Source organism: Dermacentor silvarum, chromosome 9 (assembly GCF_013339745.2).
Source record: "Dermacentor silvarum isolate Dsil-2018 chromosome 9, BIME_Dsil_1.4, whole genome shotgun sequence".
Taxonomy (NCBI): Eukaryota; Metazoa; Arthropoda; class Arachnida; order Ixodida; family Ixodidae; genus Dermacentor; species Dermacentor silvarum.
The window spans coordinates 107,866,527-107,882,207 of record NC_051162.1 but is presented as its reverse complement, the minus strand read 5'-3'; the positions used below and the strand labels follow the sequence as shown (position 1 = coordinate 107,882,207).

Below are 15,681 nucleotides of genomic sequence, written 5' to 3'. Positions count from 1 at the left end.
GTACGGCACGTGTCAGCATCGCCGGCCGCCACACTCCTGTCCTCTTCACCGTGCTTGCTCATTGCCCCCACGACCTAATTCTCGGCCTCGATTTTCTCTCTGCGCATTCTGCTCTTATTGATTGCTCTGCCAGTACCCTTCGCCTTGAGTTGCCGCTTCTCGCAGAACCTCCTGATGTGCCGCTTACGCCCCACCGGCTTTATTCGCCTGCCACCAAAGTCATTAGCCTATATTGAACTGATGTCTTCCCCACCTGTTCCTGATGGCGAGTACCTCGTCACTCCTCTGCCCGACATTCCACTGTAGTATGACGTCACCGTGCCGCACAGTATTCTTACTATTACTGATAACTGCACTCGCATGCCTATCTTTAACTTTGGATTGGCAAAGCAAATTCTCCCGCAAGGTATTTCCACACGTAACAATATATATATATGATGGTCCAGTATACTCATTCAAGATGTGAACTAAAGCTCTTTCTGAGGTCGACACACATGTTCGTAGGCCGAGTCCGTCACATTGGTAATATGTTGAAAAGAAGTTGAATGTTTAGAAATTCATAACCAAAGGAAAACAACTTTAACGACTTGATTTCTAGATCGCTTAAGGAGCCGGATTAATTAATGGCTCTCTCAACTACACTGCTGGCTTACTTGCACTCAAATTTTGCACAGCTAAATGATTTATTGAATATCGTAGGGTGCAATAATAGTCTAAAATTAATTGAATTCATTAATCTATTTCATCAAGAATAAATCAGAAAACTATACCAGCTGCAAAGAACTGTCACCAGCTGTTGCTACAACAGCAAAACACCCGACATATAGCAACTAAGTCTGGAAAGTTTGAGGCTCCCCACAAAAGATGGCACCACTGCAACCTGTCACCAGGGCGCACTACAAATGAAGTTTTTTTTTTTTTTTATTGTGGGGTTTTACATGCTAAAACCACCATCTGATTATGAGGCACACCGTAGTGGGGGACTCGGGATTAATTTTGGCCACCTGGTGTTCTTTAACGTGCACCTAAATCTAAGTGCATTGGTGTTTTCCGCATTTTGCCACCATCGAAATGCGGCCACCGTGGCCGGGATTTTGATTCGGCGATCTCGTGCTTAGCCACCCAACACCATAACCACTCAACAACCATGGCGGGTTATACGAATGAAGCTGTATAGGGTGATGTTGCCTGGACAAGTTTTGAAGTGAGGGAAGCTCAGAGTAAAATTGATTTCGAAGAACAACTGAAGAATATGAAAGGAGGTAAATGGGTTGCGAGTGTTCAAGTATTTCTACAGGAAAAACATTGACTCACAGTAGAACAAATAAACTAGGAAGCTTACCAGCAAATATGCAACCGGTATAGTAAGCAACATGGCAACAAAGAATGTTAAAACGCAAAGTCGGAGAGGCTGAGACAATCTCCTGGGTGGTGGCAATGGGAAAGAAACCTGCTATTAGTAATTACCTAAGAGGTAAAAATGAAATCAGGAAAAAAAAAGTTACGATTACTGAAAGGAAAGCTCTTTACTTTTCTAAGTGAGATCAGGATGCTTTAGAATGTGTAGCTATAAAGCGAGGTTCAACAAGAGAGAAGAAGCTTGTGCTTGCTGCAGCAAAGCTAGGGTAACAATGGAACATCTTTTATTAGAATGTGAAGATATCTACCCAGCTTTCAGTTTCGGCTCCGCTGGCCTCCTTGAAGCCCTTGGGTTCAAGAATAGCAGGGGGAAAGTAAACACGTCCGCAATAGAGATTAGGAAAAGGCGATTGGAGGTTTGGTGGCAGAAAAGTAGGAAGACCAAAAAAAAAAAAACGGAGGCGTGCCCAATAGTGGTTCAGAAAGTTTGATCGAGGGAAATAGGTAGGATACAAGGCAAAATAAGAACAAGGGCTTGGTAGCGCAACCCACTGCTCTGTTTCAAAGGGGACGCTCGTAGCATTCATCCAAGAAAATCTACTTTCTTGGTTGGGCATCACCACAAGCGATTTAAAATGCTTGTTTATCCCAGAATAATCAAGAAAGGAATGCCCCAGGAAGCGATTAAAGCAAATTGCACCAATAAGTACCACTTCTGTGCGAATTTTTAGCACAAACAAGCCAATGGCTTTGGATGAAGCCACTAGAAGGTGCCTCCCTGAACGATGCTTATTAAGCATGTTATAAAGTCCTAAGTTAGAAAGGTCTGTAGAGAAAGTATCTAGTCTCGAAGCAGTACAGATATGACACTGTCCACAAGGCATTTTCTTTTTCATTGAATGAAGGTACAAGCCCTCTAAACCTTAGAAAAAATATTGGTGCATGCAGTACACTTATTTTTTCATGGTCACCATCATCATACCTCTTCACACCTTACATGACGTAAACAAATTTTGCTCTGTCATGACCACGATAATGTTGCTGAATCCAGGTCTGGCATTTTGAGGCTCCCCCTAACTTTAGTATCAAACAAAAATATCTTACCGAGTGTTTCCTGACCTACGCCGAAGCTTGCAAGGTGTCCCTACCGACAGCTTCGAAAATATGCTGGTACTCCTTTAGCCAGTTGTGTAGAAGTGAGAAAAAGAGAATTTTAACCCTTTCTGGGCCACTGATTCCTGCAGGAATCGTAATGTTTTGGAGAAAATATCAGACATTGAGAAAAACAAAACTATTCTCTGAAATGCATGTCAACAACCCTCATTACATGCAAGTCTGAAGAACCACATGCTGCTTACACCACCTCGAGTTGTTTGCCGTTAATGAGAAAACGGCTCTAGTGGGAATATTTTCTTTATTTTAATCTGACTTTTTTTTTGTTTAGATGTACATACGAAATAAATTTTCACTTCATTAAAAAAATCCAGACCAGAAAATGTTAAGAAATGGCGGAGAGGTCAGCCTGAGGTTGACTTCTCTACCCTGCTACTTTGTGTTGGGATAAAGGGAAGCGGGAAGCAAAGAGAAAGGGTTATGAGTGGTGACGATCTAGACGAAAAGCTCTAAAAGTGTATTTAACACAGTAAACCAATAAACAAAACTAAGTACAAATTTTTTCAGCTGACAGACTCATGGGTCCGGCCAAATCCCACCGGCGATGCAGTTCCGGCAGCGAGCAGCCTGGGTCATGCTCTTCCTTTACCTCAGCTGCGGCTTCCTCTGCCTGACGCCTCTGTTTCGACTGACAAACCGCGATACCGTGCTGCGTGTTCAAGCGCCCAACGGAGTTCCAGCAGCCACGTTCATAGTGAACAATGTTCCGGGCGTGGTGCTCGTAGCTGTTGCAATCCTCCTCTACATTCAAGGATTCGCAGTGTTGCTGGCATGTACAAGGACGGACTTTAAGTCGCACGTGGTGAGGAGCATGTTTCCATTTCTGCTGTGTGCCGTGTGTGCAACGCTTTGGAAGAAACCGGAAAGAAGTGACGACGACTGCAAGAAGTTGGATGTCGTTGGGGAGCCACTTGTACTCTTAGTGTAATGCCCCGGTCACATGGTGCACTTTAGATCGCAATTGAGCCCGATTGGGATAGAATTTCTATATTGCGATTGGCTCCCTTCTGCAACTCACGCAATGGAGCCAATCACGATTGAGAACATGACTTTGTTGTAGTGCAAAAGGACGAAGACGTAGATGAAATACACAGGACGAGCGCTGCAATCTCAACTGAAGATTTTATGGAAGAAGATTGTATATAAGCGATTGTGTGACTGTGCATCTCATCTATGTCTTCATCCCTTTGCGCTGCAACATGATGATGTTACCGTACCAACTCGCCCAACTTTGGTCCTATCAGGATTGAGAAATTCCATTCTGATAAGGCTCAATTGCGATTGAATGTGCCCCTGCGATTCCAGTATAAGATGTATAACTGGGGGATGCTGTCCTTGGCCCTTATTGAATTCCACCATGTGCTTTCTCAGTTGGAGCGAATCGCTTGATTGCCTGCTCTGAGCCAATCAAGCGGAAGCATGGGAAATGCAGGGATAGCAAAATTTCCATTGCGGCACCTAGGCTCTACACAAAAAAGATGTGCTGCTGTAAACATGGAAAAATTGCTGTACATGCATACATTTTGCTGGATGAAAAGATTCACCACAGTCAGATTAGCATGCCCCGGGACATACGACAAAGTGAAAACTGTAAAGAGACGACATTTAGAGAAAATTCGAAGGCCACCAAACAAGCTCACTTGTACAGATCGCTGTATTCCGAGAACACTGATGTGCCTCATTTTAGTTATTTCTATGTGTGCCTTTAGCAGTGCAATACATGTTTTTGTGTCCTGTCCTAGGATGATTAGTTGTATGGTGAGAGGTTCAGAAAGCCATGACAGGAACAACAAGTCGCATGAATCCATGAGAACTGTGTGAATTATAAATGCTCAGTTTTTAATTCTTCCATCGTGTTTCACTAGTGCCAAAGGAGTCCTTCTGTTCTTGCAGTCGTCAGAGCGTGGTGAACAGAACATGAGTTATGCGTAGCTTCGGGACAGATGAGCTGGCTTCGCTGAAATGTTACTCAACATGTCCAAACAGAGATATAGCATAGCTGCAGTATTGTACACAGAAGGCATTTTCGTTTCACGTGTTTCTTCAGGAGAAATACTTTTTATCGTAAGAACAACCGCGAAGTTACATGTCCTTCATTGTAAACTAAATTTATTTTTTGTTTGAGAGAATGAAAACACTTTTCGATTCACTACTGAATGTAAACTAGTCCAAGGTGCTGTTAGTTAGGATACCTTAAAGGGACCCTGGAACACTTTTCTAACTAATCATACTGATGACCTCACTATGTAAAAGGATGTTGTCTCACGAATCTTCTACTGACAATTTTTGTAGTCCTTCAAGTGGATTTAGAGGTAGTTATTGCACCGATGAGCGACTTTCTCTTTCCTTTCGTCAGCGCTAGCATGCTGGAAGCTACACAGGGGAGAAGCTAAGGGGCAGAGCCCCGCCCAAACGTTGAGTCTCTCGGCGGCGAGAGGGCTCGTTGTGGCACCTCGTGGTGGCTGCGGTAGACTACACTGCACGGCATACCGCTGCTATTTCAGAGGCCATACGCAGCAGACGCAGCTCCGCACAACTGTCGTATGCAGACCAGCAGTGCAAAGATCAAATGATTTCTTTGCATTTTCGAGATTGCGGATATACACATATATTTGATTTTGTTTAACTCAAAATTAGCAATAATAGTATTACTCAGAATATTCTCGCGATCACAAATTCAGCCAATAGCTATTGGTGGGCATCGCTGTTCGCAGTGAGACCACATGATGGCATTGCAGAGGCAAGAGCAAGTTATCTTGCACAGTTTTTGACAAGAGATTGTAAATTCCCTGCCGCATGCAGTGCAGTAATAATTGGCTCACCTGTTCACAGAGCGCTCTTCTGCAGATCGTCAATGGTTTCTTACTATGTTAAAAAAAAGTGTTTCAGGGCCCCTTCAAAGCAACTGTATGTCACCACGACAACTGAACTGCTAATACTACTAGTGCACATTTGAAGCAGTTGTGATTCACGAACAAAAGTTGCCTTTCTCATGGTGCAGCTGGGGCCATTCAGAAAAAGTATAAACACTCAGGAAAGTGTGTTAAACAGCAATGTGCCTTTGTATGTAAACCAAACTTCTCAATTTCTGACATTTATTGAAGTTTTGAAGCCAGCTAAATGCATGAAAATGCGATATACCGAGCTAAGCTGATTGACTTGCACTGTGCATGTTTGACTGTTCTTCTGTCAATGTTAAGACTTCTTTTGCTGTTAGCACTGTCGGTTAACCTCTGTCTCTCAAACATGCAGACAAAAAATACTTTGCATATCAGTCCTGTTCACGCTCTCACTTGTGTAAACTGCCATGTATGAAAGGAAAACACACCCATCACCTTTCAGAGCACTTTTTTTCCAATTGCAACAATGATGCTTAAAACGCCCCTTAAAGAGGAAGCTTTAGCTCGGGCCCAACGTCGATGCCGCCTATTGAAATACATGTAAAACACAGAAATGTTTTTCCGAGATAACCCCTAGGCCTATTTTAAGGAAGTTTGTTGCATTTGAGAGAGGAAGTTAAATTCTAGTGACTGTTGGAAGTGTAATTTTGGTTTTGGGCCTGTAGATTAAAAAAAATTTTTTTGCCAAGAATCAGCTCCTAAGCTTGACAAAAAATAGAAGCACAAAGTTTGCAATTGCGTAACTTTGCATCAAGAACAGATATCACAGTTCTGTAAGCTGCATTCGTTTAGAGCATGCATCTAAAGCGGACAAATTTAGGAGGGCTCCAAGCTAAAACTTCCTCTTAATATTACCTTCGTATTACTTCAAGCGTTTACTTCGGATCAGTTCAGCACACGCAGTTAAAAGTTACATTATTTCACCACCAGCCTCTGTCTTTCACTTAAAATAAGCGCACAGATCATTGCAGCCAAACTTATGACATTTTGCTTTTGTTGTCAAAGGACTAGAAGTCCTTGCGACATGTCACTTGTTACCATTTGCAATTTGCAAGGCATCAGTCATGAGCCATTTTTCTTTTATTGTCATGAGCTAAAGCAACAACATGACTTTTTTTTTCCATAGCTTTCATACCTTTATGTTTTATATGAAAAGCTGAGTTGCCATACTGAGTCACAGCTAAACTGCGCATTTTACAAACCACTACAGAGCCCAGTGTCACTCAAATTCCAAATAGTATGTCTGTGCTTAACCTGTTTTGATGTACAGACTAACACGAATATAACGAAGTACATACAATATGTTTCTCACTGATATCAGATTGTAATGGAGTTATTTTGACGTCGGATATGAGTTTGCCATAACAAGGTTCAAAAGTGCAGTCATATTGTAGTCCTGCATTTAGTCGCGTGGACATGCAGAGCGTTTGTGATATTTGATGCTTGTCATAGCAGAAACCAAATAAAGGACCTTGTCATTTCTTGAATTTATTTCTTAAAGGCTGCGTCTTCGTTTGCACTCGGCACTTCCTGGCACAATTTTTACAGCACTGACCGTTGTTGGTACTTCAGCTCTCAATGACTGCCAGAGACGCACACACCACTTGAATGAAACCACTTCTGTCTAGTGTCAAGACGGTAATATAATTAAAAACAGCCTTATTGTCTCGACGCAGAAATACTATAATGGATGTGGTATCCTAAAATACAGGTTTGTGTGTGCTGCATTCATTCATACTGAATAAATGCCTGTGCATTTTGTGTGTTCTTTTAATTACTCATAAGTACCTATAAGTGAACTTGCTTTTACTATCCCCTTGCCTCTGTAGCGTTCTTGTAGTGGCAATTGCCACAGGAATTTGCACTCAAGGGAAACATGAACTCCTGTACCACTTGGCTTCTTTGTCCTCGCATTAGGAAGGAAGTGCTTACTGCCCAATTCTTTAGCAATATTGCACATGTGCCGAGCAGAAGGCTGTTTCATTCACTGTGACACGTTTGCCCTACCAAAAAGCGATGGTGCTGTTTTTGGTTCATGCTCACGTGATATTAAAACATTGGGCAGCTGTACCACTCTGTACAGTGACATGCAAATTGGCAGGCCTGTATATTTACACTAATGGAAACGAGTCCTGTTCGACCAGACTTCCTTGTTCCACGATGGTGCACACAAATTTTTGTGTATAACAATTCATTATAAACAAGGCATTACACATGCAAGTGCTCAGAAACAATGCCCCCTGTGTGTGGCTGCGTGAAAAACTTCATCATTATCTTTCTTGTATTGAGCATTGTGGAACTCTGCATCGGTTCTACTTAACAAGCATGACATATTGATCCTACGGGGCAGCTTACTAGATGACCTTGAGTACCACCATTTACAGAAATCAGCGAGGTGCCTCGATTTGTTCATGTTTCTTCTATATGTTTATCTCTTATACAGCTACTTGTGTTGCCTTTTTTTTCTTCGTTTCATCACTTCATAAGCTTGTAATGAGCAAGGCATGAACACCCAGACCAATACATGTCACTATATATTACATCGTTAAAATGCATAATGGTTCCACATCATGTTTCAAGTGAATAAGGTTCTTTACGAACAATTCAAATTAGAGTGACCTTCAGTGATACCACTACTCGTACAACATATTATCATTCAACATTCTACAAGACGTATGCGTAAATCAACTTTACGCTTTGTCAAGGGAGCGTGCAGCAATGCTCGCTAAGGCCGATTCCTTGCAGAACATGCAATGTTTCTAGTGCTTGACAAATGACGCAGCATTTTCACATAAAGCAATAATATACACTGCTACTTCTCGTACGTTAGTACAAATTGTTAAGTACGAAGTACATAACCGACACATAAACAACATTTTTGTATTATGTCGAAGTAACCCTATCGTGGACAAGGAAAACAGAACACGAAGATTCGAATTGGAAAATAAAAAAATTTGAAGATTGTGTTTGAGGATGGTAGAAACGTAGTCTGTATAATTAGAACTGTGATGTTCAATACACCATTCTTTGTAGGGTAAAATGGAACTGAACCCTTGTAAGAAATCCATTCACGAAATTCTTGCATTCGGCGCTCATACGTAAATCGTCTTATTTGAATCTCATTCATCCATAAATGTTACACGGTCAGCAGGAATGCAACTTATTATCTTACAATAACCGTCACCTAACACTTCCACAGTGACACATTAAAGGACGCATATGTGTCCATGACACCATAATACACGCAGCATAATTGCACATCAGGACATCTACCAGGGCAGTCCCACTTCGCAACATGTCGTTACTTCAACTTGCACCGATCAACAAGATGGCATTCGTGCACCGCTCTCAAGGCAAGGTGGCTGCGTACATACACCACGGAATGTCCTGCGACAGGACAGCTGTCCTTCCACAGAAAGTGACCAAGAGGTAACTTCCACCTCGCAAAGCCATGTGGGAGCATGTCTTCGTATCACAGTCATGCCCCCGCCTTTTTTTGAAACGGGGGCACGACCACTGATTGTCATGTTTCGCCGCTCACAGCACTATGAGCCACTGTCACGTGGCAGACCTCTCCCGAATACTGAAACTCGCAGCGGCAATGATGTCGGGCACAAATACGCGATGTTGGAAAGCCATGCTGCTCCTGTTCTGAAGTTTGTCGCTGCCTGACGCTGGCTCAGTGGGTGCTCCTGAATAGTTGCTCGTAAAGTTCTGGCTGCCCTTGTGGCTGCTGGAACTTGGTTCCTATCTCTTGAATCTTCATCCGGCGCCTCACGTGCGGGGGTGGACACCTGTTGTGAAACGTACACAGCATCGGCACCCAACACCAAGCACTGTATGTACTTCCACGAATAAAGTTCCGTCGCAAATATAACGAGCAATAACATTTAATTGCTGGAAAATTCAAAATTTTTTTGTCTTGCGGTGCTCATGTGAATCCATAGAGCGATAGTCGAGCAGATGGTTTTTACAGTAATAGCCAAGCATGTGGCTCTTACAGCGATAGTCAACGGAGAGTATCTATGTTGGAAGTGATGCTCATCTCCTGGCCAGCATGGCAACGCAACATTTCAATTCTTCCTATCTCCTTTAATAACGAACCAGTTTGAAAAATTCTTGCGATAGAGCACTCCCTAGATGACACTTTAAAAGTTCCATAGTATTATAACTGAAATTTTAGGTGTGGCCTGGTGAAGTGAATAAGACAGGCCTAGGCCTAAAGGATCTCACATCTCGGCTTCTAGCCGCCGTCTCCGGCATATGTTGAGAGCAGTCTGGCGGATAAGGACACCCAGGACACGGCGACTGACGACCATTCCGTCCACCAGTGGCAATGCCTGCATGGTTCTGGAAAAAAATGGCAAGTAGCTGAGGTGATACACTGCTCACAGGACACACTACTAAGTACTTAGCAGCACTGTATGTCCATAATCCTGTTTGATTACTTTCTGGTGTACTTTCTCACTTTATGAGATCACTTTCTGGGATGCTGAAGTTGTACGTGCAGCGATTTGTTATGAGTGGCAACGCCTCTGTGGTCCTGGAAAGGAGCACCTAAGTCTAAATGTAAGTGAGCATTCAAATCCTTGCAATGAAAAAGTTGAAGGGAGAGCCAAAATTACTTTGTCATATCCATTAGTTCATTAGAACTGTTGTCTCTCACGATCAACGTTGCCTGCCGGGGAGTGGCAGATTGCAGTGAGTCACTACAGTCGAACGCCTTTATAACGAAATGCTTGGGGCCTCCGAAATCATTCGTTATACAAGTTACTTCGTCGTAAAGGTCATGCACCGTATGGCTTACAATAGAACCGGGACAGAATTATTGCTTCGATACACAGGTCATTTCACTGTAGAGGCGCTCAACTGTATTGGGTAAGCTGAATGGCTTCTAACTTGTCGGGGCAGCCGGCTTGGAGGGTTTCCAGTAGCAGACAATTCTTCAGGAGTTTTGAACTGGCTGGTTATTAGCAGTGCTTCGCACCACCCAGCTTATGGCCAAAAGAACATAAAATTGTCAGTATATCTTAGTTATGAAATAAAAAAGGCTAGTTAAATTCATAGGAAATTATGCTTTCTTAGATTAAGTTTTAAAAGACATGGGTTTGTAATAACTTTCTATAATTTCAAGGGGAATTATGATTATAGTACTTTCTCATATTTATTAGTTCATTATAACCTGTTTAGTTACACAGTATAGACCACTTATAATGTAACCGCTTATGCTATAAACGGTCTTTTCAGACTCCCGTTAATTTTACCATAGCACTCTATGTATACACGTATCACTTATAGTGCAGTTGCGGGAGACGAAATACCGGCTACAGTGCGGCTGCTTGGAAGTTTGGCAATAAACCGAGATGGCGAACGCTCTCCTCGAGCCGCAGATGTAACTCCGACGAAATGCGCGCATCGAGCTTCGCGACGCCACGGTGACGAACTCTACAAGAACACGACGCAACCGGTGAGTCTGGTGCCGCCGGGCGAATTTCAACGTTGCTGGCGAGTGAATGGCTCTGTTCCTATTTTTCGCCCTCCGCACCGAGCTGCGCCAGCCACGCATCCCAGCATTCCTCGCGTGGAGTAGGCGGAATGTCGCAATGGCAGGAGGGCGCGAAAGCGCGTCCACTGGCGCAGCTTTCTGCGCATTAACAAGCATGGTGTCCCGCGCACCCAAGCAAACAAGAACACATCTCACTCGATGACCGCGGAAACTCTCTGTCAAAACGCTGGAGTGAGGAAGCGCGGCAGCAGCAGCGAGCGCATTGACCTTCGTGCTGCGTCTCGTATCAACACGGGCTAAGCCGCGGAGACAGTGTATGGCGGACTGTGCCCCCCGTCACAGATGGCTTTCGAGATAAGGCAGCCCCGGCGGGTGCGCATGGCTGCCCAGGCACCTGGAGTGTCCGTATAATTGCTATCGCAATAAAATCGTTGTTTTGGTTATAGTGCGGTACTGCTTATAATGTGGATATTCGCAACTCCGGCCACTTACGTTATAAGTGGTCTACACTGTAACTAGGTTTCACTGTATGCCATTGCCGTCTTCTGCCTTAGAACCAATGCATCTGAAATGCAATGCACTAAGTGCACTAAACTTCACAGGGGGGGTTTGCATAGGTACCTACTTGGTTCCTCGGCTTTGCACTTTTATGCGAAACAAGCCACTCTGCAGAGCATGGACGAATATCACAAACACGTCCCCGCGTCCAGATGGGGTTTCCTGGCCGGTATTTGTGGCAGGTAGCAATTCGCCTGCAATGAAAAGAACGAGCCAAAGACAAAGCATAAGCCAAAGACATATAAGCCAGTCTCATCATACAAGAAAGAACAAAAAGCAGATTCATAAAATTAACCCTTCTCTCACTTACACTTTTTCTTTTTTACACACAAGATTTGCTATCTGCCCAACTGTAGCTTCATTTGCAGCATACATTTGGTTCCATTAGGCTAACAAGTTGCACCCAACTAAACTAACCTAAGTTAGCCACAACCTGTCATCAGCCAATAGCTGTTGTAGGTCCAGCTGCTTGCGATGACACTGCATGACGACATTGCGGAAGCGAGAGAGAGTTTTCACTGCTACTGACGCGAGATTACAAATTCCCTGCGGCTTGCTGTGACATAATATTTGGCTCACATGTTCACAGGAGCTTCGTTAACAGATCAGCAATGTTTTCTTACCATGTTCGAAAAGTGTTTCAGAGCCCCATTAACCAAGATGGCCAATCTTGTAGTACTTTGTACTACTGTTGAACATATTAGTACTGTCGAAGCTGAAAAGCAACCTTTCGAAGTTCACATGGCATAATACAGGCCGACTAGGATGATCACGTCAGTCCACACACTGATACTTTAATAATGATACTAGCTTGAGGTCCACCATCTTGGTGGCTTTCCTTTATTTACCTCGATTTCATCAAACAACACTGAATCATCTCTCCATTTTCTTTAAAGGAACAATTGCCATCCACTCGACAGAAGTGCAAACTTACAAAGAAAACCCTCACATGTTTCTGCAAATGCAAGCTTCACAGTTTAATCAAGAAAAAAGTTACAGAGGCACTTAAGTGTCCTTTGTGCATTGAATGCGAGAGGACTCTTCCACATGATACTTTTCACTTGGTCATGTGCTCGAATTGGGCAAAGTCAATTTTGAGGGTGAGCCAGCCAAATTATGGGGGTGAGCGATGTGAATATGGGGGTGGGCCAGTTAGGCTTTGAACTTGAATCAACTCAATTTTCGAATTGGGCAAAGTAAATTTTTTGGGTGTGGGCCATGACGTCCATCTGACACAGTGGCTGTTCACTGTGGGATATTGTAGTGCGAGCTGCAGCAGTTCCAGCACCAGAAATGTGACAGCATCACTTAGTCACGTGGATTTTCTTGCCATCGGATGTTAACGCTGGACGATCGCCAAATTTTCCGCTTCATGGGGCATATAAGGCGTTCGCCTTAAAGTCCACCACAGACATATGCCAATCTGACAACTGATACATTAAAGACAGCAAGCCGTATATGCAAATTGTCACACCTTTTGGAAATACTAAGGGCCTGTTTGCTGGCTCACATTCGAGCGCAGTCGTGGCTAAGTGATGGCACCAACACATGCGGGGTTGCAGCACCACAGCGCCAGTTTTTACCACTGCAGCCGTAGAATCCCCCAGCTAAACTCCTATGTGGAGCCAGTATAATGTGACATGAGAAAAAAACATTACAAATTACTGGTTAAAAAATATGTGCATACAACTTGTTGTCTATTTGAATCAGATATACACAACATGCTTCTATTTTTTAAACATTGACCATTACATTTCATAGCAAATTCGCGGCTATGACATGCATTGTGTTGCATTTACATTTGACATTGACCATTCCATCGCATGCTGGCCTTCGCTAAATGAAAGTCGTTGCGGAACTTCCCTCAACAGCTTCACTGTAAAAAAAAAATGAATCATGGTCAGGGCTTTGAACCCGGGACCAACACTTCTCCAAGGCTCTACCACCTGAGCTAACCAGGAGGCTAGCAGATTGCAGAGAAAGGCCAAACTCTAACCGACACTCTAACTCTAACCGACAACTCTAAGTGCAGGGAGATTGCATAATGACAAATTAGTTGTGCAAAAATCTGCAGTCACTTAGCCAATTCAGTCAGTCAGCCAGAAGCTACTAGATTCATGCTACAACTGTCAGATTAATGACAATTTTCCCTTTTATGAACCTTCTTTTTGGATTTCAGCAGAACTAATTCGTCATCGCTTTCCTTTGTGCACCATTTATTAATTAGCTGAGGGACTACAACTTACTCAGGGGAAAGCAGACGTGGTCTTCGAAGCTCTCAAGCCACACAACCAGCACCTTGAGTTCGGCCAGTGTCACATTCGGCATGCGTGCTGGTCGTGACCGGGCAGGACGCGTCACCGTCTCAGTCGCGTCGATGTTGAGAGACATGGCACGCTGCACCTTCTCCGGTTGCCCCTCGGCCCCTGCCGTCATGCCGTCATACATCGCCGCTCCCATCATGGTCGTCGTTGACCGCTCGGGGAAGCTGTCGGCTGCTTGGGAAAAAAAAGCACTGAAAAAACTGGCCTCATACTTGAGCGCTCATCTTGTGCATAGATTACTAAACCATAGTCAGGCCTAGCAAGAAGTTGCCATTAACCTTACTGTAACATAATTCAATTTAATTCATGTTCCGATAACGCTGAGAAAAAAAGAACCTGGGCAAGTTCCTCGTAAAGAAAATGTTGAAACTTGGTTTACAGTCAAGATCAATGTATCAATGTAAACAATTTAAGTGATTGAATGACTGACTGACAACTTGCTTTACTGATTGATTGGTTGGTTCATTGGTTTGATTGATTGACCAATCAGGTTTGATGTCCCAAAGTAACACGGGGGCTATAAGAGCTGTGGCGAAGGGCTCCAGATCAATTATGACTGTCACCTGCGGTTCTTAAATGCACGCCTGAACCTAAACAGGGATTTCTGCACTCTTCCACCATTGGAATGCTGCCACCGTGGCAACTAAGCCACCACGGTGGGTACGGACGTGCACAGTAATGGCCTCTTGACTGTCCCTGTTTTGTTGCGTGCTGCTCCACAAGAACACGTGCCAGCATGCTCAAAGCTTCACTTTAAAGAAACATACCTGCCAATAGGTGAGGTTTAAAATTTGTAAAATCCCTGGACATGAGAAAGGGAGAAAGGCGTAACTGCATTGAGTTTTTTTTTTTTTTTCTTTAAGCTTACTCTGACCACATGCCTTTTGATGGACACATACACACTTCATTAGAGGGGTATTGACAAATTTTTTGTCCTGTTTTTATTACTTTATTCAATAGCCCTCGACCCTGTAATCTATGTTATGGAGTCTCAATTCCCAGAGAGCGCAGCAAATAATTAATTACGTTAGCTTTTAATACGACCATTTCAAAATGCACGCCAAGAGCAGCACAGCTTTAGACGTGAGAAAGGTTAAACTGTTTCGTCACTGAAACCCGTTTTGGTGGTCTCGTGGTACCAGATACCACTGGCGTGTACGCACACACTGTGGCCGTGGTGCCTAAAGCCGAGTCCATTCAGTACTCGACGGGACAATAGGGGATAGAGCATCTCCCCCTGTGTTTCCAAGAGAAGCGAGCAATCGGAGACGGGCCAGTTTGGCAACTTTCGGTGACACGGTCACTGTATGCCCTTCAACCACCACACCCTGCCACCTGCTCTTTCGGTGATGTGAGAAGTAACCTTTCTCACGTCCGAGGCCGCGCTGCGTGTGACGAGCGTTTTGGGGAGGCTGTACAAAGGGTGCTGTAATTATTCATTTGGGGCACTCTCGAGGAATTCAGGCTTCGCACCACAACTATGGAGTCGACAGCAACTAAAAAAGCAAGAAAAGGGGGGCACCAAATTTTCATGTCAGGACTCCTCGAACAATCTTTTACCTTGAGACGTAGCACACAAGCAGCAGCAGACTTAGAACAGCAGAGATGGGCAAGCAACACTTTGTTTTTACATCACAGTGACTTTACCTGCAAATCTGTTGTTGCCAATCCCTCCTGGTCCGAGAACTTTACTCGAAGCTGCCTCATCTGGTGCCCTCCGAACGAAAAGTTCAGAAACCAACGAACTTTTTCGCGAAGATAACTTTTTTTGCCGTAAAACTTGAGGCAACACTTACAGAGTTGTAAAACGAGCCCAAATTTGTAAACTTCACGATTAATTCGGCACGAATGGCACATGTGA

The 15,681-nt window shown here is 43.7% G+C and overlaps 1 protein-coding gene across 3 annotated transcripts in view; it reads right to left on the bottom strand.

The window, feature by feature from the left end:
- Positions 1 to 6,903: 6,903 nt before the first annotated feature.
- The window catches only part of LOC119464081 (ral GTPase-activating protein subunit beta-like), a 45,376-nt gene continuing 36,598 nt past the window's right edge, over positions 6,904 to 15,681 (bottom strand). For all 3 annotated transcript variants that reach the window (XM_037724912.2, XM_049656483.1, XM_049656484.1), the window contains 4 exons: positions 13,743 to 13,991; positions 11,564 to 11,690; positions 9,666 to 9,782; positions 6,904 to 9,226 (listed from right to left, as the gene is read on the bottom strand). In XM_037724912.2, coding sequence (XP_037580840.1) covers positions 9,112 to 9,226; positions 9,666 to 9,782; positions 11,564 to 11,690; positions 13,743 to 13,991 — 608 coding nt within the window. In that variant the 3' untranslated portion in view covers positions 6,904 to 9,111. The remainder of the gene's footprint in view (positions 9,227 to 9,665; positions 9,783 to 11,563; positions 11,691 to 13,742; positions 13,992 to 15,681) is intronic.